Source organism: Dendrobates tinctorius, unplaced genomic scaffold (assembly GCF_039654945.1).
Source record: "Dendrobates tinctorius isolate UK_male_01 unplaced genomic scaffold, ASM3965494v1 ptg000082l, whole genome shotgun sequence".
NCBI lineage: Eukaryota > Metazoa > Chordata > Amphibia > Anura > Dendrobatidae > Dendrobates > Dendrobates tinctorius.
This window is the reverse complement of record NW_027361750.1, coordinates 17,664,433-17,687,145: the sequence shown is the minus strand read 5'-3', so window position 1 is coordinate 17,687,145 and position 22,713 is coordinate 17,664,433. Positions and strand designations below refer to the sequence as shown.

Genomic DNA, 22,713 nt, shown 5'->3' with positions numbered 1-22,713 from the left:
GAAATGTATTTATTTTAATTTTTTGGCCTGCAAAGAACAGGAGAAGCAACATAGTTTTGGGGGCTGGTTACTCTGCATTATTTGTGCTTCCTCTTCAATTTCAGATTGGAGTTTGGTTAGGGAATGTGGCCAAAATACAGCATCATTGCACATTGCATCACCAGTCTTCCAGTAATTTGATGGCACGAATAGTGCTTCACACCAATGTAGTCGCTGTCAAAATATACCAGTATGGGTACTAGAATAGCAAAAATGGCAATGTAAAAGTGGATCTGTCACCAGATTTAAAAAGACAATCTGCATACATCTTTAATGATATATCTGAGGCTGGAGGAATTACTGTGTAAATCCATGTCCGAATGGCTGCATAATCCTTTGTGAAAGTTGAAATCCCCTCCCACCAACCCTGAGTGGCCGCTCCCCAGTGTCCCTCCTTCCCGCTGCTCCTGAGATCGCACACTGCTCAGTACAAGCTGCAGCTGTCAGTGAGGCTGGCTGCGCGGAGACAGATTACACTTGGACTCATGAGCTTTTTAGCTGCACTCATATAATGCTCATTTTAATATAAGGATTACAAAGCCATTTTGTCATGGATTGTCAAAGTCATCACACCAGTCTGATCAGGTCCAAGAGATCTATTTAATAATGTATGTGGTTTGTATTGTAAAATTCTGTTGACTGCTCCCTTTTTCTCCATCATGGGCCTGACTTGTTGTGAAGTGCCTCTGAGTGTTAATATCGCTTACTCCTAATCATATGCCATCTGCTGGTGATGGGACTGATGTCACCCATGTTGCTTTTCCAACTCGCAGGACTTGGTCAGCAGCCACACACTATGCTGTATGTCAGCATGGCTCGGGGAGGCAGACATTACTGTGGACGTCGCTCTGTCCTCTCATGGAGGACCCTTTCCTTCCCTCTCCTCTCTGACTCTGGGTCGAGTGTCTCCTGGCGCATTATCGATCGGTGTTCTGGATCATGTGTGATATATAATATAAACGCTCGGCATCCTGTGTACAGCATTTCTCCAGCCACGACTCCTTATCTTCCTCATTCCTCTTCTCCATTACACATACATAAGGGACTGTTTGCCCTTGAGCATGAAGACCTCTGGATGATTCCTCGCTCAGGTACTCTGTTGACTGAGTAATTGGTGCCATTCATTATCTGCTCACCAGGCCGGTTATAGCCAGTTCTCCCCATTAACATAATAATGGGAGTCAACAACTGCATTGTGATTTGGTGGTGGCTGAAGTCACCTGGCCTGTTAGCAGAGGTTAAAATGTTGAATGAAGGTGATGCAGGGGGATGGAGACCACCCTTTCTCTGCTGCAGCCTCTGGTGTGAATCTGATTTTCTTTCAGACCTCTACTGTGACTGTCTGTACAGATCATCCATCCCCCATGAAGGAGAGAAGCTGCTGAAACGGAAGCCGTCTACACACGGCAACGTATTAGTACCCCATGAACCAAAGTTTAAAGTCCACTGTCATCAGAAAATTACCTATGGTGTAGAGAGAGGACCTCCCGCCAGTTTGAGCACGTTAAATTGGTCACATGATGGAATAGTGGCCGCAGAGCTGAATAAAAGTAGTTTTTATTTCTTAATTTCTACAGTCCATTGCTGAGATATTGGCTTCTAAAATCTAGATTCTATTTTATGATAAAGTCCAACAGGGCGTGACCAAAGATTTGTCTCCTAGGGTCGTATACTTCTTCCCCTGCATGACATTGAGCAATCATAAGCAGGAGGCGTCATACAGGGGACAGGAAAAAGAAAAACACCCCAAGCGGAGGAAGGATGAACATACTTTCTACTATGAAATGTGTAAAGACAAATATCCCTGATCTCTGCAGCTACTATGTAGAGCAGAGCTGAGTGCCATTATGAACACTTACAACTTTTCATTTCATGGCAGTCATTAAGAGGGGAGTACAGCAGAGTTGACAGCGCTTTGAGAGGAGAGCTGCAATAGGTATTTCTACTGACTTCCAGCCGTATCTCCCCACACACTACACTGACTGCAGTAAGGTGAAAGCTGGAAGTGTTTGTAATGACTTTCTACTGTACCTGCTCTACAACACTAGTACTACTGTAAGGTCAAAGCTACATGTGTTTGTATTGATTCAACCCTGCTATACTGGATGGAGTAGCTGCAAAGATCAGGGCTCTCGTATCTTTACATGTCTCTTGGGAGAAGGCATGTTCTTCTTACTTTTTGGGGTTGTTGTATTCCCCAAATCCATTGTTGATGTGCTTCAACCAAGATAGGCTCTATTCTAGATTCTCCGCCCATGTCCTTTAACAAATCTGCTGCGTTTTTGGCAACAAATCCGCAAACCTTTTTACACCTGCGTTTTTGCTGCAGATTTGACTGACTCAATGGAAGTCAATGGGTGAAAAACGCTGCAGATCCGCAAAAAGAATTGAGATGCTGTGGAAAATAAAATGTTGCGAATCTGGACTGAATTTACCGCATCTTGTGCACAACAATTCTGGATTCTCATTGATTAACCTTTCTTTAGGAATCGTTTGCGTTGTTGGTGAAATTCCACGCAGAAAAAAGTGCTACGGAATCGCAACAAATCTGCATCGTGTGCACATAGCCTAAAGGATCCTACTTGCTGTCCTTCTGGAAGAGTTTTCAGCAGACTCCTTATAATAACCAGGACTACAATGACAGATGATGGCGTTGAGAAAGCATCCGAGAACTTGAAATGATTGTGGCTGCTGCTACATGTTTGTCTCCTGCGCTTTATCCTGTAGGCCCTTTATTCAAATAAATTAAGCTTTTTGGATGATATTTTTAATGTGGCGAGTGCCGTGAATCTCTCCCTACATGAATGATGTCGCAGCTGACCCTACTCACCTCCCTTCACAATGACCTTTGCACAGGCTCAGCAGATACTTCAGTGCAGAAGATCAGGTTGGACTCTGACTGTAAGGCTATGTGCCCAAGTTAGAGTTTTTAAATGCTCAGAAAACCGGACTTCTTCCCAGAAACCGTGCGTTTTATTTCCGTTTGTTTTTTTTGTGCGATTTTTGCACAAAAAACATGCGTTTTTGATGCATTTTTTTCGCGCGGTTTCTGGGAACATTGTAAATAGCTTAAAACGCGGACCTATGCGGAAAATAATGCGCATACAGCGTTTTTAGCCGCTAAGGGTTTTCTGAGCGGAAAAAAACACATGCATTGGCACAAAGCCAAAAATGTATTAAATTGAATGGGAAGCTTCTTTTAAGCGTTTCTGAAGCGTCTGATCCGGCACAAACGCTTCAAAAATGCTTAAAAAAACGCAGCGTGGGCACACAACCTAAGGAATAAATGCACATAGGTTTCCTTGAAAAAAAAGAAAAAAAATCCTTGTGGTCAGTGTGAAAACTGCAAGATTTCTATTTTTTATTTTTAATACAGATTGTAATGTATTAAGAAATATTGCTAGTTAAAAAGAAAATATTGAACACAAAAAAATATTTATATAACAGGTTATTTTCTGCTGATGTGATACATCAGGAAGTAGTTTCAATTCTAAAAGGTAGGGCTTGTCCCCTTTCAGATAGCGTTCATCCCGGGCTGCATTTTGTTAAAAAATATAGCAAAAGAACCCCATTAAGTGGCATTATACTTTCCTTCCCAGAGTCTACTGATGAGTGTTCACCATTACGTTGACAGCGTTGCAACCATTCTGTAAGCTCAGCTTTTCTGCAGGAGGAGCCTTGTCTACTTGGGCAGAGCCGATGAGTTCAGAGAATAGCTGCCTGGCCATCGCTGTGATGTTAGCGCCAATGACAGACACTAGGAGCAGCACCGGAGGCTCGATGGTGGACTTGGGGAAGAGGAGTACAGTGTGGTTTATTTTTGAACCAACTGCAGCTGGGACTGGACATTACATGAAGGGGAACAATCCCTTTAAAGCTTGTGATGAAAGCCTTTAATGTTTAATGTCACACTTGCACAGCCAAAATAAAATTAGTGACTATAAAGGGACTTTCTGTCAATTGGTTTAAATATCTACATTACTCCTTTTAAAGAGGTTTTCCCACAAACAAAAAGTACATTTTACTCAGTGTATCTTGGAATAATACATTAACAATTGGATGTGTTAAAAAAACATATGTTCCTGTGCTGAGAATCTTATAAATGTGCTCCTGCTGTGTAGTGTGTAATGGCCGTATCTGTCTGTACAGGACGGGGGAAGCAAAACACTATACAGACATTACAGCAGGGATCACAGCTGCTGCTTTCTGTGAGGTAAAACATTTCCCTGCCTGTTTAAAAACCTGTTTTACCTCACAGAAAGAATCAGCTGTGATCCCCATGCTGTAATGTCTGTATAGTCTTTTGCTTCCCCTCCCCAGGAGCATGTTCCAGCACAGTCGGACACGGCCATTACACAGTACACAGCAGGAACACACAGCATTTTCTCAGCAAAGAAACACATTCAATTGTGGAACTTATTTTCATCCCAAGCTCAATTAATTAAAATATATACTGTACTTAATCCTTGGAGCAACCCCTTTTAATGCCCATAACGGCAGTGGAATCGGGGTTTGTGCAGCAATGTGAATTTAAGGTGATGCCCCTCCTGTGTTATATAGTGAGGATGAAGAGGACAGCGCTCTATTTTAGCCCTGCGTAGTCTTCTAAGAGATCTTTGCATAGCGGTGTGTATGGGACTGTAACCAGCACACTGCACCGCGGGTGACCAGACCATCATTGTGCAGGGGTAAACCGGTGAAGCATTATACTAGCGCTGCGGCTGCCTCATTGTTAGGGGGTATCCTAGTCATATACAATTGCTTTCTGAATACCCCTTTAATGTTTAAAGTAGTAAAAACAAAGTAAGATTGTTTTCTCTCACACTCTCCACTAAACTGTGTACACGAATCCGGTAGGTGCACAAGAGAATTGTGCGAAAGTTGATCTTTAGTGTTAAGCCCTCAACCCTGGGCCGGAATATTGACTATACATCTCTCATTTATAGTCTCCCTACCTGGTGCCCTCCGTTTGCCTACAGCCGCCTCCTCTACACAGATCGGTGTTCCGTTCCTTCTGCTTCCAAGATGGCCGCCGCAATTGCATGGGGAGTCCTGTGGTAAGCCTTCCCTGTGCTATGGGATAGGTAAGGCAGGAGAGGGTATATTCACACATTGCAGATTTTTATAAAGCTTATTTGCAAAAGAATCTGCAGCAAAATCTACACATTTCCCGTGCGGGTTTGGGGCAGATTTCATCCTTTTCCACCGCAAAGCGTGAGATCCGTGCTGATTCTGCATAAAGTGTTGACATGCTGCAGATTTTAAAATCCACACCTCAGATCAGTGTCTTTCCAAAAGCAACATGTACAGAAGATTTGTTGAACTCTCATCTGCGTTGTATTATGATATAGATTTTTTTCCCCTTGCAAATCTGCAACGTGTGAACCCAGACTAAAAGGGAATGTGTCTTTTTTATATATTTCACTAATTAAAAGCAGGTAATAAAACTTACCGTATATTTTATTTTCCTAATTTGTTTTTTTGCAGAGCGTAGAGTTTCATTTTTATGCTGTTTTCTGTACATTATCTTGCCTTCAATGCTGTTAACATCTAGAGCTGCTTTGTACTTGGCCCCTGGGTCATAGGAGATGCATCAGTTTTCTAGGCGCTGGTTCCATACATACTGCTCACTTGCAGGGTTCATTCTTGAACTCTTATGGCCATCGATGTGTCATTAGGCCTGGCGTTACTGTAAGCTGCATGTGATTGCATCAGTCACTTTCAGTGGTGATTCTGTGATTTTTTTGAATGGGAGTCACATGGCATCACTCAATATTTCCCCTGTAGTCACTGGCCCGGTCATTGCATTTTGTGTGACTTGTCACATCTATGGTCCCTACCAATGGCTTTCATTGTATGACCCATGACGTTAATAAACAGGATATATCCTAATGTATTATCCCGGCCAATATGTTGTTTTTCTCCACCAAGGAAATAAACAAAAAACAATAACACTTTGAGGCCGGCGTTCTCTGCCGAACGCAACAGATCCGTGGGTTTGAGCGAATGTTCAACTAATTAACTTCTCGCTGTGTGTTATGTCCACTTTCTTGGCAGCTTGAAATTTTCACATTCTTTTCAGCTTCCGAACAAACGACTCTTTAAAGGGAATCTGTCACCCCTTTTTTGAGATATCATATAATGATGTCATTCAATTGTGTGTCACATAAGGATTCTCTTAGTACTTTTGCTTCCCCCTGACCCCGCACCTTTCATGCATAAATACCTTTTTTATATCGGTTCAGATGTATGTAAACTGCCGCGGTCCGGTCCGCTGGGCGGGGCTTATTCAACTGCTCCCCCTCCCTGTCTTGCAAGAAGAAATGCGTAGAGCAAGACAGGGAGGTGGGGAGCAGGTGAATAAGCCCCTCCCAGCGGACCGGACAGTGGCAGTTTACATACATCTGAACCGATATAAACAAGGTATTTATGCATGAAAGGTACGTTGTCAGGGGGAAGAAAAAGTACTAAGAGAATCCTTCTGTGACACAATTTAATGATATCATATGATATCTCAAAAAAGGGGTGACAGATTCCCTTTAAGCTTCAGTATGATGTCACCGGCTTCCTTTCCGTGGTAGGTCCTGGGGTACATGCCGCTATGTGAGCTTTCTGCACAGTGGAAGGGAGCAGCTCCCTGATGATGGTGCACAATCACAGGCCGTGATAGGCAAATTAGTACAAACATCCTATTGAACTGAACATTTCGCCTTTCTTCCACCCTTGTTTACTAAAGCACAAAGAACATGAATCACCATTGCATCATAGAGGTGAATAAAGCACGCAGGCATGTACCTGGTGTGCTGCAGCCGGTTTCCAGGAGGATGTTTGTGTACAGGACACGATTACCATATTGTGGGGCAAATGGCAGGTTAGCAAGAACGTCATGAAATCCATGATTTTCACAGTTTAGTCAATGTTTTTGGACATTGCAACATTATTTTTTTTTTTCCAACATTGAATGACTTGCTATTTGCCTTGCCACCGTCAATAAGTTAATAGTTAACTTCATCACATAGTGCGCTCACCTCTTACAGGCGCTGTGACCCAGATCACGGACACTTCAATTTAGTCACTTACAGAGATGGTCCAAATGTACCCTTGTTTTAAAGTTTGTAAATCAAGAGGTGTCACTGTATGTGCCTCTTAGTTTGTTTTTATCAGTGCAACAATCTTTTTTTGCGATCTGTTTTTTAGGGTTGATTTGGCAAAGCTTTTGCGCCAGGAAACTGACAAAAAAAGCTTTGAAAAGGGAGTTCCTTGTTCAAAAACTTGTCAATTTTGGAGTCTTCGTGCCAGTTTTAGATCGACACTATTGAAATGTGTGCATCCTGGATGGGGCTTGACCACCCCATGAAATCAATCAAAAAATGTTTGAGCTTTGTACATAAAAAATGCTGCTCCATTAACTGTACAAGCATTTCTGGTGTGGCGTACTCCCAAAGTCATTGAGTGGCGCTCAGGTGAGTGTACGCTTCACCAGTCTTGATGAATCAACCCCATTGACTTGAATGTGCGATCTTGGTCCGCAAATAAGATCAAAATTGGATATATCCTCATATTATATATTTTTATTTTATACTGACAGTTGGGCCAAAAACCCCATTCAACCTATTAAAAGCACCATAGTCCATTATGGGCACATGTGTTATTCGTGAAGCACATACTTGAATAATGGGTATTTGATTCCTTGGGTGCCAGCAGCTAATTTCCTGGAAGAAGTAGGAGTTGGCTGGGCTCTGCTCACCTGTCCATTCATCTGTCAGTTTGTCTGTTCTGGTTTTGAACAGATAAATTGAATTGGCGTCTTGTGCGTCCCTGTTTCAAGCAGAAGCAGAGGGGCTCCTTTGATTTCTGTGGGATCCGTTTGGCCTCCATTTTTTTTTTCCGTTCTAAAGATATGTTCATGCAGGACTTTTTTCTTCTGGAGAACAGAGAGACCCCACGTAACTGAATGAGGCCCCTATGCTTCTGTGTGAAACAGGAATGCACATGATGTTAATTCTTTCTTTTCCCGTCCGTCTGTTCAAAATGGAACAGATACATGGAAAAGATTAACCGAGGAGAAAGAGTCCTAGTGGGTTAACTTATGCTTTTTGTAATTAGATTTGATCTAAATATACTTTCTGTCTCTACATATAATGGGCATGTGTGTGTATCTCGCTATGACGAGTTTGAAGGTACAGCGTTGTCATAAAAATGGCTTCTCATTTATCAAACTTGGTTACTTAATCACGTAATCTCATTTTAAATATAAATTCGGGGACAGCTGTCCTGACTCAGATAGGATTAACCCTTTCGGGCTAGGGAAGGTGGAGATTACACTGTTCTAGGACGATGCTCATCCTGCCAGTACAGGGGTTAAGGAGTGTTGCTTAGCAGGCTTCCCAATAATTACATCCATGCTGACAAGCAGTTGGTGGGAGAAAAAAATAATTTAATCCTGGCTGAGCTCTCATACTGCAAAGTCATTTAAATGGCGGCTGTTCTACAGAAAAGGTGTGTGCCGGTCCTTAGGAGGACAGGTAATTGTCATGTGATTGCTTTCCATGAAACCTCATGTTGATATCCTACATTTGCATTGAGGTCTACATGACCTTGCTGATGGAGGCCTTAGGAGACTGACTCAAGAGCTACAGTATGTGTGGCCTGACCGCCTAGACATCTTTAGCATATACATATATTTGGGGTCATGATTTCTGTTTGCGACCAAATTTATCCTTGACAGAATAGTTCTTGTCATAGTTTTCAGTTGCTTAATTGAATATTGTTGGCCATGTAGATCTCTTCACAAGATGCCTTCAGAAGGGTTGAAAATTCCAGTTTGATGTTTTGTAAAATTGCCCTCTGTTACATAGGATCGCAGGCCCTATCTATTTCTTATAACTAAGCAGACGATAAAAAAAAAAAAAAAAAGCACTAGACACCTTATCTGGCATGAAATGGCCTCGAGGCTTTGATAGGGTTACTTTTTTTTTAAATATAAAAATCAATTAATCCTAAAATAACCAAAGTTATCAAAGTCCATATAAGAACCAATGAACGCAGGACCATTTTATAATTAAAACTTTCCCCACACGGACACACCGGACATGAGGTGGCCACCACCCAAACCCCTCAGACATTTCTCGACTGCAGACTGCAAACTCATATTGAAAATATCTAACCCAAGGTCATCTAAATGCACACCATCCCGGCGATAAAGCCCCAGTAAGAAACCCTTCAAATTGATGTCGATGTGAAAAACCACACACCTTGGGCATAAAGCGCTCCAAAGACTTATTAAACCGTTTACGAATGGCCTCCAAAAATTGTAAATTATGTGAAGATTGTTGTGCATTCGCTTTCTGGCCTCCCTCTGGTTATTACTGAAGGTAGTGGAGCTGGTCATATCGACAGAGAGTTCTCTTTCTGGGCTCCCTTTGGTGGTTACTGGAGTTGATGGAGCTGATCTGATTGACAGAGGCTTGCCACATGATGATGACAATTGGAGATCTGGGGTTTCAGATAGGGATTTAAGACAGCCGACTCCCTCTATCCTTGCTGGTAGTTTTGCTTCCTGTTCCTCCAGAGGTCTGATTTCTCCAGCTCTGTCCCTGCATGTTCAGCCAAGTGGTTTATTTGCTATTCTGTTTGCATTTGATCTGGTTTTGTCTATCTTTTTTTGGTGCGGGCCAGCTAGCTCTGGCTGGGGCTGTGCTGAATCACCACCCATAGATTACTGCTTGTGCGAGTTTGTTTTATCCCCTGTTAGATTGGTCTCTTTTTGCTCTGCTTTCAGAATATACCAGAGTGCTGATATAGTGGGGGATGAAGTCGTGTGACTTCAGTGTTTTTTGCATCAGACGTGTTGGACTTTTTGCAGGGTTTTTTGCGTGATTGCAGACAGTGTCTTTCCTTTCCTGTCCTGTCTAGTCAGTGTGGGCCCCCATCATTTGCTCAGTCTATTTTCCTGCCTGTGTTTGTGTTTTCATCTTGTCTCACCGACAATATATGTTTGGGGACGATCTATTCCTTTGGTGTCTGCTCCGGGGCAGTTTAGATTTCCCCTTTCTTGCTTTAGGCTTAGTTAGCTCTCCGGCCGTGCCGAGGCGTCTAAGATCATTGTAGGTACGCTCCACGGCTACTACTAGTTGTGTGGATAGGATCAGGGGTCTGCAATTCGCTTAGGTACCAACCTGTCTGGTTTTCTGTGGCTTAGCCTGGACCTGCTCTCCTCCTCGGTGACCCATTCATAACAGAATCACCAGCCTAACTGTAAACTCTAGGGTATTCAAAGGAAGGAAAGAATTAAAAAAAAAAAAAAAAAAAAAGTGTCAGGATTTTTTTTTTAATATATTTTTTTCCCCCTTTTTTTTTTTTTTTTTTCCTGGGGCTGCAGGAGATTTTTTTTTTTTTTCTCTAAATGGAGACTAAAGGGGGTTTTACACATAGCGATATCGCTAGCAATATCGCTAAAGCATCACCGATTTGGTGACGCAGCAGCGATATCTCTGTGTGTGATACTTGCCTCCGACCGGCTCCCCCGCTGTCCATCGCTGATCACGCAGCTCCATTTCTCATTGGGCGCTTCCTGCTGGCGCCGACGAGCGACGCGTGGACGCGGACGGAGGACGTCAGGATCGCCTCATCGGAAAGGTAGGTATCGTCCGCTGTATCGCTGCTGCATCGCTGTGAGATCTTACTGTGTGGAAGCTCACTAGCGATCATTTAGCGATGCACCAGCGATCCTGACCGGGTCATATCGCTGGTCGGGATCGCTGGTGCATTGCTAAATGTAAAGGAGCCTTAAGCAATTGTCTGATCGGGTTGAGCAGCTCGCTGCTGAAATGATGGGGAATTTCTGCCTATCTCGCTCAATCATTTGCTGTTGAACCAACAATCCCTACTCCTGATGTGTTTTTTGGGGATCGGTCTAAATTTTTGAATTTTAATAGTAATTGTAAACTATTTTTTTCCTTTGAAACCTAACTCATCGGCAAGCTCTGTGCAACAGGTTAAAATTGTCATTTCCCTGCTGCGCGGCGATCCCCAGGATTGGGCCTTTTCTTTGACACCCGGAGATCCTATTCTGGCTAATGTGGACACGTTTTTTCAAGCCTTGGGGTTGTTGTATGATGAACCTAATGCTGTTGATCAAGCTGAGTAAACCTTATTGGCATTGAACCAGAGTCAGGATTCTGCAGAGTTATATTGTCAAAAATTCCGAAAGTGGGCGGTCCTTACTAAATGGAATGACAATGCCCTAGCAGCTCGCTTTCGGAAGGGTTTGGCAGAAACTGTAAAAGATGTTATGGTGAGATTTCCTGTTCCCTCTGGTCTAGACGATTCTATGTCATTGGCCATTCAAATTGATCGGTGTTTACATGAAAGTAAAACTACACGAGAGGCGTTGCCGCCTTTCAAACGAACGTCTGAACCCATGCAATGTGATAGGGTTTTGTCTAGGGCGCAACGTCAGGAGTTTAGAAGGCGTAATAAGCTGTGTTTTTTCTGTGGAGACGCCTCTCATACTATTTCTGCCTGCCCTAAACGAGAAAAGCATTTTGCTCACACATTTGCGGTGGGCAGTGTATAGCCTAAGTTTCTTTTGGCGATTACCCTGATCTGCTCCTTGTCTACATTTTCCACTAAGGCTTTTGTAGATTCAGGAGCAGCTTTGAATCTGATGGATTTGGACTTTGCTAAACGTTGTGGTTTTCCCATGATACCCCTGCGGACTCCTATCCCTTTGAGGGGTATTGATGCTACTCCTTTGGCAGAGAATAAACCCCAGTTTTGGACCCAGGTGATAATGCAGGTAGCCCCAGACCACCAAGAATATTGTAAATTTTTGGTTTTGCACAATTTACATGATACTATTGTTCTGGGTTTTCCTTGGTTGCAAACTCATAATCCTGTTTTGGATTGGAAATCTGTGTCTGTGGTGAGTTGGGGTTGTCAATGTGTTCTCAGTGACACTCCTGTTTTCTCCACCTCTCCGCAGTCTCATGATATTCCTGACTATTTGGCTGATTTTTCTAATGTATTTAGTGAGAGTAAAGCCCCCGTTACACACTGCGATATCGCTAGCAATATCGCTGTAAAGTCACCGATTTTGTGACGTTATAGCGATATTGCTAGCGATATCGCTGCATGTGACACTTACCTCCGACCGGCTCCCCCGCTGGTTATCGCTGATCGCACGAGAAGCTCCTGGACCATTCCTCGTCGGCCACTTCCTGCGGCGCTTCCTGTGGCGCCGACGAGCGACGCGTGGAGCCAGGTGTGAGGACGCAGGATCGCCGCGTCTGACAGGTAAGTAGCGATCCCCGACCCCTGCGATGTCGCTGGTGAGATCTGCCTGTGTGGCAGCTCACTAGCGACCACCTAGCGATGCACCAGCGATCCTGACCGCGTCATATAGCTGGTCGGGATCGCTGGTGCATCGCTAGGTGTAACGGTACCCTAAGTCTGCGTCTTTGCCTCCTCATAGGAGTTATGAATGTGCAATTGAGTTAATGCCCTGGTGTAAATTTCCCAAGGGTCGGCATTTCAATTTATCGGTACCCTAACATGATGCTATGCGATCTTATATCAAGGAGTCATTGGAGAAGGGTCATATTAGACCATCCTCGTCACCTTTAGGTGCTGGGTTTTTTTTTGTGGCCAAGAAAAATGGTTCATTAAGGCCATGTATTGACTATCGTTCCCTTAACAAAATCACTGTTAAATATCAGTACTCTTTACCCCTGATTTCTGACTTATTTTCCAGAGTTAAAAGTGCCTGTTGGTTTACCAAGCTTCACCTCAGGGGGGCGTATAATCTTATTCGCATCAAGCACGGGAATGAATGGAAGACTGCGTTTAATACTCCGGAGGGACATTTTGAGTACCTGGTGATGCCTTTTGGGCTCCCCAATGCCCTTTCTGTCTTCCAATCTTTTATGAACGATATTTTCCGGGACTTTGTGGATAAGTTTTTGATTTATCTTGATGATATTTTGATCTTTTCCAGTGATTGGGATACTCATGTGGAACATGTCCGGACTGTGTTCTGGATTTTGAGGGAAAATTCTCTATGTTAAGGGATCGAAGTGCCTTTTTGGTGTACAGAGGATTTCATTTTTGGGATTCATTTTGTCCCCGTCGGCTATTGAAATGGACCCGGCCAAGATACAGGCCATTTATGATTGGGTTCAGCCCACTTCTTTGAAGGCTTTCCAGAAGTGTTTGGGTTTTGCTAATTTCTACCGTAAATTTATAAGTAATTTTTCTGGTATTGTTAAACCACTGACTTGACCAAAAAGGGCACTGATGTGGTGAATTGGTCTCCAGAGGAAGTCTCGGCATTTCAGGAGCTTAAGCGGAGATTCACTTCTGCTCCAGTTTTACGGCAACCTGATGTCTTACTCCCATTTCAGGTGGAGGTAGATGCTTCTGAGATTGGTGCAGGAGCCGTTTTGTCCCAAAAAGATCCGGTGACTTCTAAGATGAATCCCTGTGCCTTCTTTTCTTGAAAATTCTCTCCATCTGAAAGCAACTATGACGTGGGGAATCGGGAATTGTTTGCCATGAAATGGGCATTTGAAGAGTGGAGACATTGGTTGGAGGGAGCTAGACATCAAGTTGTGGTCCTCACTGACCACAAGAATTTGATTTATCTTGAATCAGCCAAACGCTTGAATCCTACACACAGGCTAGGTGGGCCTTGTTTTTCACGCATTTTAATTTTGTGGTCTCTTTTCTTCCGGGCACTAAGAATGTTAAGGCGGACGCCCTTTCTAGGAGTTTCTTTGCGGATTCTCTTGACGTGACCGAGCCTACTACCATTCTAAATGAGGGTGTAGTTATTTCCGCCATCTCACCCGATTTGAGACGTGCCCTGGAGGAATTTCAGGAGGCAAACCTGAACGTTGCCCTATGGGAAAATTGGATGTCCCTGACCAGTGGATGAAAAGAGTAATGTCTGAAATTCATTGCTCCGCGTTGGCTGGTCATCCAGGTATTTTTGGTGCCAGAGATTTGGTGAGTCGGTCTTTTTGGTGGCCTGCCTTATCTCGTGATGTCAGGAATTTTGTGCAGTCCTGTGGGACTTGTTCTCAGTCCAAGCCCTGTTCTCGTTCTAGTTGGTTGTTGATGCCCCTGCCGGTGCCCAGGAGGCCATGGACCCATATCTCAATGGATTTTATTTCCGATCTTCCTGTCTCTCAGAGAATGACTGACTGTTATCTGGGTGATTTGTGATAGATTTTCTAAGATGGTCAATCTTGTGCCACTCCCAAAGTTGCCATCTTCTTCTGAGTAGGTGCCCTTGTTTTTACAACAGGTGGGTCGGTTGCACGGGATTCCTGAGAACATTGTGCCGGACAGAGGAGTCCAGTTTGATTCCAGATTTTGGAGAGCTTTTTGTTCCAAACTGGGAATTCAGTTATCTTTCTCCTCTGCATTTCATCCTCAGACCAATGGGCAGACTGAGAGAACAAACCAGACTTTGGAGTCCTATTATTTGAGATGTTTCATATCTGCTGATCAGGGTGACTGGGTCTCATTTTTGCCTTTGGCTGAATTCGCGCTAAACAATAGAGCTAGTTCTGCCACTTTGATGTCGCCCTTTTTCTGTAACTTTGGGTTTCATCCTCGATTTTCTTCAGGGCAAGTGGAATCTTAGGCCTGCCCAAGTGTGGACTCTGTGGTAGAGAGAATGCAGCAGATTTGGGACCAAGTGGTGGATAAGTTCTCACACTCTCAGGAAAAAGCCCAACGGTTTTCCAACCGGCATAGGACCGTTGGTCCCTGGTTTAAAGTGGGTGATATGGTTTGGTTGTCTTCAAAGAATATTCCTATGTAGGTTGCGTCTCCAAAATTCAAGCCAAGATTCATTGGACCTTATAAGATTTTGGAGATCCTTAATCCTGTTTCTTTCTGATTTGGCTCTTCCAGTTACGTTTAAGATCATAACCTGTTTCATAAATCTTTGTTGAAGAGGTTTGTGGAGCCAGTAGTTCCTATGGTGGCACCTCCTGACCCTGTATTGGTTAAAGGCAATTTGGAGTTTGAGGTAGAGAAAATATTGGATCCTCGTCTGGCTAGACGGAGACTCCAGTACTCGGTCAAATGGAAGGGTTATGGCCAGGAGGATAATTCTTGGGTCTCTGCTTCTGACATTCATACCGAAAGATTGGTTTGTGCTCTTCACCGGGCCCATCCTGATCGGCCTGGTGGCGTGGATGAGGGTTCAGTGACCCCTCTTCAAGGGGGGGGGGTACTGTTGTGAATTCGCTTTCTGGCCTCCCTCTGGTTATTACTGAAGGTAGTGGAGCTGGTCAGATCGATAGAGGGGGGTTGAGAGTTCTCTTTCTGGGCTCCCTTTTGTGGTTACTGGAGGTAATGGAGCTGATCTGATTGACAGAGGCTTGCCACCTGATAATAATGATGACGATTGGAGATCTGGGGTTTCAGATAGGGATTTAAGACAGCCGACTCACTCTATCCCTGCTGGTGATTTTGCTTCCTGTTCCTCCTGAGTTCTGATTTCTCCAGCTCTGTCCCTGCATGTTCAGCTAAGTGGTTTATTTGCTTTTCTGTTTGCATTTGATCTGGTTTTGTCTCTCTTCTTGGTGTGTGTCTGCTTTCAGAATATACCAGAGTGCTGATATAGTGGGGGGGGGCAAAGTCGTGTGACTTCAGCGTTTTTTTGCATCAGACGTGTTGGACTTTTTGCAGGGTTTTTTGCGTGATTGCAGACAGTGTCTTTCCTTTCCTGTCCTGTCTAGTCAGTGTGGGCCCCCATCATTTGCTCAGTCTATTTTCCTGCCTGTGTTTGTGTTTTCATCTTGTCTCACCGACAATATATGTTTGGGGGAAATGTATTCCTTTTGGGGTCTGCTCTGGGGCAGTTTAGATTTCCCCTTTCTTGCTTTAGGCTTAGTTAGCTCTCCGGCTGTGCCGAGGCGTCTAGGATCATTGTAGGTACGCTCCATGGCTACTGCTAGTTGTGTGGGTAGGATCAGGGGTCTGCAATCCACTTAGGTACCAACCTCTCTGGTTTTCTGTGGCTTAGCCTGGACCTGCTCTCCTCGGTGACCCATTCATAACAGAAGACGTTAACAAGCGTGGGACGATCTCGGAAAAAATGATCGCAATTTCAGAAAACCTAGTATGTGCCAATAACAAATCTTGGCTGACCTGAAAAAGCAATTCATGCCGGCATATTTTTCCGAGATCATTACAAGCCAGATGCAGAATAATTAAGTCGGGTTGAGGACTTTGAGGTGAGACAAAGCAAAAAAAAAAGTGTCATAATGTGAAGCCCACCTTATGCCCCTGCGCCTATACCAACAAATATGCACGGCATCGCGCCCGAAACCAAGATTACCTGAATAAGGTCATCCTTGGGCTCTCTTCTTTGCCCAATATATATATATGAATGGCCTACAATCCAAATAGTCTCCTTGCCTGTGATGGGAAAAAATGTAAAAAATTAAACAATACTGTCAGGCCGAATGTACAATCTAACTCTTCCTGACGCCCATCTCCCAATCTTCCTAATCTTGCTCTCTGGTAGACCTATCATGGCAGCCTCAGTTGCTGCGCCGCTACGTAAAGAGTGGGAGGAGAACTGAAAATTCTCCAACCCCAATTTAGACATAAAACTTTGCAATACTGAAGAGAACTGAAACCGAATCAGAGGAAGACCGTTTTCATGAATAAATAGAGGGCCGTAAATCTTTGGGCGAGCCGATAACCAAAATCGAGTGCGGGCAGAGTGCAGAACCTGGAATCGCCTGGAGGTGAACTGACCCTTTACCCACTTGATCCGTCTTAGATTTACAAACCCGAGCCACATCTCGTACTTCCAAACCAGAGTATCAAACTTAAGCAGATCAATTCGCCAATGCGAAAGGCTCCAAAAAAATGCAAGAGAAAAACACACCAAATGTAACACATCCCATAAGCGAGCCATTAAATTAATGGTGATAGCTCTTCTCCCATCCAAGCGGGAGTGCTGCTTCCTCAACATTTTGAGGAATTGCTTAACAGGGAACCGTGACAACAAAGAAGCACCGTTTAACTTAAGAAAAAACTATATGCCCGATATACCATTTTGTAAATGCTGGAATGGCCGTAACCCTTGGCCACCCATCCTTCCAAAAATCGTAAAACAGCTGAAACCCTGGCGAACAGCGGAGGTATATGTTCCAATGTACAAAACTGCAACCATTGATGCCATGCGGCTGAGTATGCAGCCCGTGTTACAGGAGCCACAGAACTACGAATGTAGTCACCGGCTAACTTGGGTATAAACACCAAAGATGTGCCGGGCAAGGGATCCCTTCCCGTTCGTTGCCCGGAGAGGGCTCTGCTGGACTCCTTCGAATCCTGAGGAGAGAAAAAAATCTCTTGCCAAAACAGGTAGCTCATCCGGTAAGGAGACCTTCAGCCAGATGTTATAGGTTAAACATAACAGAACTAAATGTCTTAGCAACTCCGTCACATCCGGAACTCTTATATGACATCATATTGATGGCTCCGACAAAACCAGGGCTTCTTGACAGCAACGTGATCTGCTTATTAGACAAGTTAGACCCCCATAAAGTCATCGCCACTATGACTACAAAAGTTTGGTTTAAAACCAAGCAATGTCTTACTGGTATACTGAATGAATGAGCCGGGAACCGCTCAGCAACCCGATACTGATGAAGCCGAATGTGAAAACTCACGTCCGACACAAAATCCAAGAGCAAACCCACATCGGTCGAAAAAACAAATGGGTCTTGTAAGCAGCAGACACCATTAAATTGACTCAAAAAAACGAAGCCAAGTTGACAAATCCGTTTGGACCGCCGCAGTCACACTTATATGCGCGAACGGGGATGAAACTCATACTGTCATATAACCGCCTACAAAACACCCGACTGATCGTCATAATATGCAAAGCAAAATTGAGGCTGCCTAAAAGTGATTGCAACACTTTGAGGGTGACCTTTACGGCTGTAAGCAGTTGCTGGATGCCAACAATTAGATTCTCCACTTTCTCAGCGGAAAGACGAAACTCCATGCGCTTGGAATCAATGACTATGCCCAAAAATTCAATGATACGACAAGGGCCCACCGACTTCTCAGCAGCCAAGGGAACACCAAAAGTATCGGCATTATCCCAAAAAGCTGACACTAAGCGATGGCAATAAAGAGTCACCAACACAAAAAATCATCCAAGTAATGTAACATACTACCCCAGGTGCTATGGACTGCTCAGTTACCCACTGTAAGAACGTGGCAAACGCCTCAAAACAGTAACAGGATAAGGAAAAGCCCATCGGTAGGCACTTATCGAAGAAAAACATACCTTGGAACTGAAAAGCAAGTGAGTTGAAACCGGAAAAATCTGAAAGGCAGATTTCACGTCTGTTTTGACCATGTGCACGTAACAGGTCGACGGCGACGTCAAAAGAAATGTATGAAACTGACACGTGAAGCAAGGATACTTCATCATTCAGCCAACGCCCAGGCGGGTACAATAAATGATGAATAATCCGGAAGGCTCCAGCCTTTTTCTTTGGTACCACAACCAATGGGGAAACTCTAAAATCCAAAAACGGGGGACAGCAAAAAGGGCCCTCAATGTGACCCAGAGATAACTCTTTCTGAATGTAGTCCAAAACAACAGAATCGTGACTGAGGACCGAAACCAAGTTGAACAACAATCCGGTCCTTGAAACTTGGCACGAAAAAAACATTTGAAAATCCATTGAGCAGGCGCACCTTCTCTCGATCTGGGTAGCGGTCGAGCCAAGGATGCATAGCGTCCCGCCTCACCGGGGTCTGTCCCTTTTGAAACAAAGAGAGTTGTGCATTGGCGGTCTGTTTCTTGAAATATTTAGATATTGGGTGCGTTCTGCCACAGTTGGAACATTCGTGGCGAAAACGACAAGTGTTTGGCCATTTACACTCAGCGTCATTAAATGAGAAGCGCACACCTTTTTTGAAGGGCTGCTGTGATGCAGGCCTCTGGGTCACGTGATGCTGGGGCAGCATCAAGTTGATCCACAGCGCCACGACGTCCTTAACACCCCAACTCACAGTAGAGTGAACAGTAAGTTTTTGCCTGAATGCTTCATCATAGGCCAACCAAGCATTATCACTGAAATTGCGGTATGCTTCCAATATTCTATCCTGGTGTTGAAACAAACCAGAACAAAAGTTCGTTTTTTCTCACCCAATGCGGAAGCATAAATGGAAAACACCTTTATCCAATTGCGGAAAGACTTAAGTCTTTCTTATTGGAAGCAGGTTTATAATTTGGGAGCAAGGTAAATATATCCATATAGTCCTGCTGCCAAATCTTCGCTCTAACAGAAGCTGACAAGTGAAAACCTAATGGTGACATCTTACAAATCATTGCTTCTTTCAGCAAAGATTCAGCTACGCCATGTGACCCTGGTATATTGGGAGGATGCAGCTGAGGCATCGGGTATATACCCAATGTAGCCAAAAGCCTGGCTAACTACTTTCTGTAGAAACTCAGCTACCCTCCCTTCATCCAATACAGCAGATCCCCGACCCTCATAGGAAAACAGCTCACCAACTCCTGCAGGAGGGGGACAAGCCATGCTCTCATCTGGTCCTGGGAATGATGTCTCAGGGATTCCCTGTCTTCATCGCTGGAGGAAGCATCATGAGCAGCCCATGCCTGGGCCGCTGCAGCACTGACTGTTGGCGCAGTCAGCCTGTGATGTCGATCCTGATGTCGGGGTTCATCAGCTGGCTCCCTGTGGCATGAGAAAGTAGCGAGCGGAGCGGCCGACGGTGACACAGGCCAGTCTCCGCTGGCCCACTCTGCAGGCTTCACCTCTGGAACGCTTGCTGCTGCTGAGGCCAGGCGCTGTGTTCGGGCCGGAACCCTACGAGAAACCACAGATGGTAGGTCCTATGATCGACTATAAACACGCGAGAGTACGGGCCTCCTCTCGTCCTGGTCCGCCATGACAGGACATCTTCCTCCTTGCTGTGCCGAAACCGCATGTCTCCTGACGGGATGGATCCGGTGAATAGATAACCCTGGAGCGCCGCTTCCTCTTCTCCCTGCTCCTGGATGGCCTGTCTAGTGGCAAGGGTCCTCGGTCACCGCTTCCCCCACAGCAGCCTCCACGGGCACAGAGACAGTAGTAGGAACAGGAAGGACAGGGGAACCCATGTCTTATAAACAGGAATGAAGCCAATCCATTGGTGTCCATGGTGACAGATAATTCGTCTCGTCAGAGACACTGAGGAGAAAACCTGAGGGCAGGGTATAAATAGCTCACCTTCCTGCACTTTTTCCACCAATCAGAGTGACATCTGACAGACGACCAGGCCAGCCAATCAGGGTGATCGCCCGTCTCCGTTACTTGACAACAGGGATTGTTAACCCTTTACCGTTTTGCTCATGAGGATCCTCATGAGAACTTAAGGTATCTATAAAAACAAAAACTGGAAAACGGCATAACAGTACTAACCCTCGTTTAACATCCTTTAAACTTTAAGTGCCACAAACCCATGTAGTCCCCACTCTAATTGCTGTGGGGGCTCTCCTTAATGAGCGGAATGAATTTGGGCATTAAGGTGATACTTGTAAGTGAGGTAGAGGAACCTTTATGTTCAGTACCAGACTTGGCAGATGTGGAACATCCCTCTGTAGTGTCACTTTCCATTAAGCACCCTGCATGAGATGTCTCTTTAATGCCTTCACAGCTCTTTGATCCCCATGGAAAATGGGTTAATCTGGACAAGAAGTAACTACTCTTCTTGGTCTTGGGTAGTCCCACTGTATCCTGGGTCTGATGCTTTCTTCTCCTGGTCACAAGCAGAAAGGTATTGGATGCACTGCTACAAGGCTTTCCTATTACCATCCATGGCACCAGTGTACTGGAGTCGCCTTTTTCTCCCACTGTTCTTCGGGCCTTAGTATCTGTTGTTCCATACTGTCACCTGGAGTAACTTCCATTTTATAGCTTTAATTTTAATGTCATATATTGAGTTTATACCAAACTATCCCAACGCTGCCCCAAATGACATGTTCAGTTGTGCCGAAGCACCCATCCTAATATATATTGAACGTTTCTTTATGACAGGCAATATGACCACTTTAATACCATAGGCCTTACCACCCGGCTTTCTCAGGTCCCAGAATGGCAAGTGATGTACTAGGATGCCTAGAGAATCAGTTCTGCCAGTTTCAGAAAATGTAGATGCCTTCACCCAACCTTAGGGTGCCATTATTTATTAGACTAAAGTTCACAAAAATGGATGATTTCAGCCATAGTCAGTTCGTTGGGTAATATTCCCATCTCCAAGATCCTATCCAAATATGTAGTAGTAGTAGTAATTATAATAATTATTAACAATAGTTAATGGCAAATACTGCAATTTAGGAATGTAGTGTAGCTTTTCTGATTCACTGTGCCTCTTTCCTCATGTGCAAGCATTGCAGAACCTTAGGTATCCATGGTTACGACCACTAGCAACTAGCTAACTGTCACTATATCAGTGGTCATAACCATGGATACCTTAGGTCCTGCACATGAGGAAAGAGACATAGCGAATCGGAACAACTATACTTCATTTCTTATTGAAAGTATTTGCTATTATTATTATTACTACTACTAGATGTGTGCCCGATGCCATCGCATCGGAAGGGCAGTAACATCACGATGGGGGCAGCTTTATGGCGCTGGGGTGGCGGCCCACACACTTCCGTGCAGTCAAAACTGGCAGGAAAGACGGTGTTTTGCGGCCTGTGCTGGAGATGGTGTGCGGCGCCACCAGAGGGTGGCTGCACCCAATCTCCAGCACAGGCCTCAAGCCGCGGTCTTTCCTGCCGGCTGTGACTGCATGGAGGTGGGTGGGCAGTCAGTGGCGTGATCCGGCGTGTGTAGTCAGGCTGTGGGTCCTGGCGGGGGTCCGGCGGCAGCATCCCTCTCATTACTGCCCTCTCATTACACCCTCTCATTATAGCCCCTTCATTACAGTCCTCTCGTTATACCCCCTCGTTACAGCCCTTTCACAGCCTTGTGATCGCAGCGGCGGCTGGGGTCCTAGCGGCGGTTGGGATCGCAGCGGTGGCATGGATCCAAGCGGCGGTTGGGATCGCAGCAGTGGCCTGGATCCGAGCGGCAGCTGGGATCGTAGCGGCGTTCGGGATCGCAGCGGCGGCCTGGATCCGAGCAGTATCACTTGGGTGTTCCAAGATGGCGGTCGGTGTACTTCTGGCGCGGTGGATTGTGGGATTCGGGGACATCCAGACGGAAGTGGATGACAGTTAATTTAAGGCAATTATTTTTATTATATATTATTATTACATCTATTAAATCTATTACATATTGGGATAGGATCTCGGAGATGGGAATACGCCTTTAATGATAAATGATTTTGTAGCAACCAACGAGTAACACATTAATGCCTCATTCAGATGTCCCTGAATGATATGCCTGTCTCACAGAATATGTGCCCAATAGACTATAGGGCTGTTCACATGACTGTTTATTATTATTTTTTTTTTTTTTTTTTTCTTTCTGTAGCTTGAGTGATCTACAAAAAAATCATGGCAGCATGTCCCAGTGATTAATCAAAATTGCAAATACATGTCTATTGGTCTGTGACAATCACTGATGACACACAAAAGGCATCAGTATGCTGTCCATGGAAGCTTTGTAA

The 22,713-nt window shown here is 44.6% G+C and overlaps 1 protein-coding gene across 2 annotated transcripts in view; it reads left to right on the top strand.

Annotated features, from left to right (window-relative positions):
- CHD7 (chromodomain helicase DNA binding protein 7) overlaps positions 1-22,713 on the top strand; it is a 206,157-nt gene that overhangs the window by 58,040 nt on the left and 125,404 nt on the right. The window contains exon 3 of one of the 2 annotated variants that reach the window (XM_073583947.1): positions 4,986-5,096. The exons of the other annotated variant lie outside the window; for it this stretch is intronic. Coding sequence (XP_073440048.1) covers positions 4,986-5,096 — 111 coding nt within the window. The remainder of the gene's footprint in view (positions 1-4,985; positions 5,097-22,713) is intronic. 2 annotated transcript variants of the gene reach the window in all.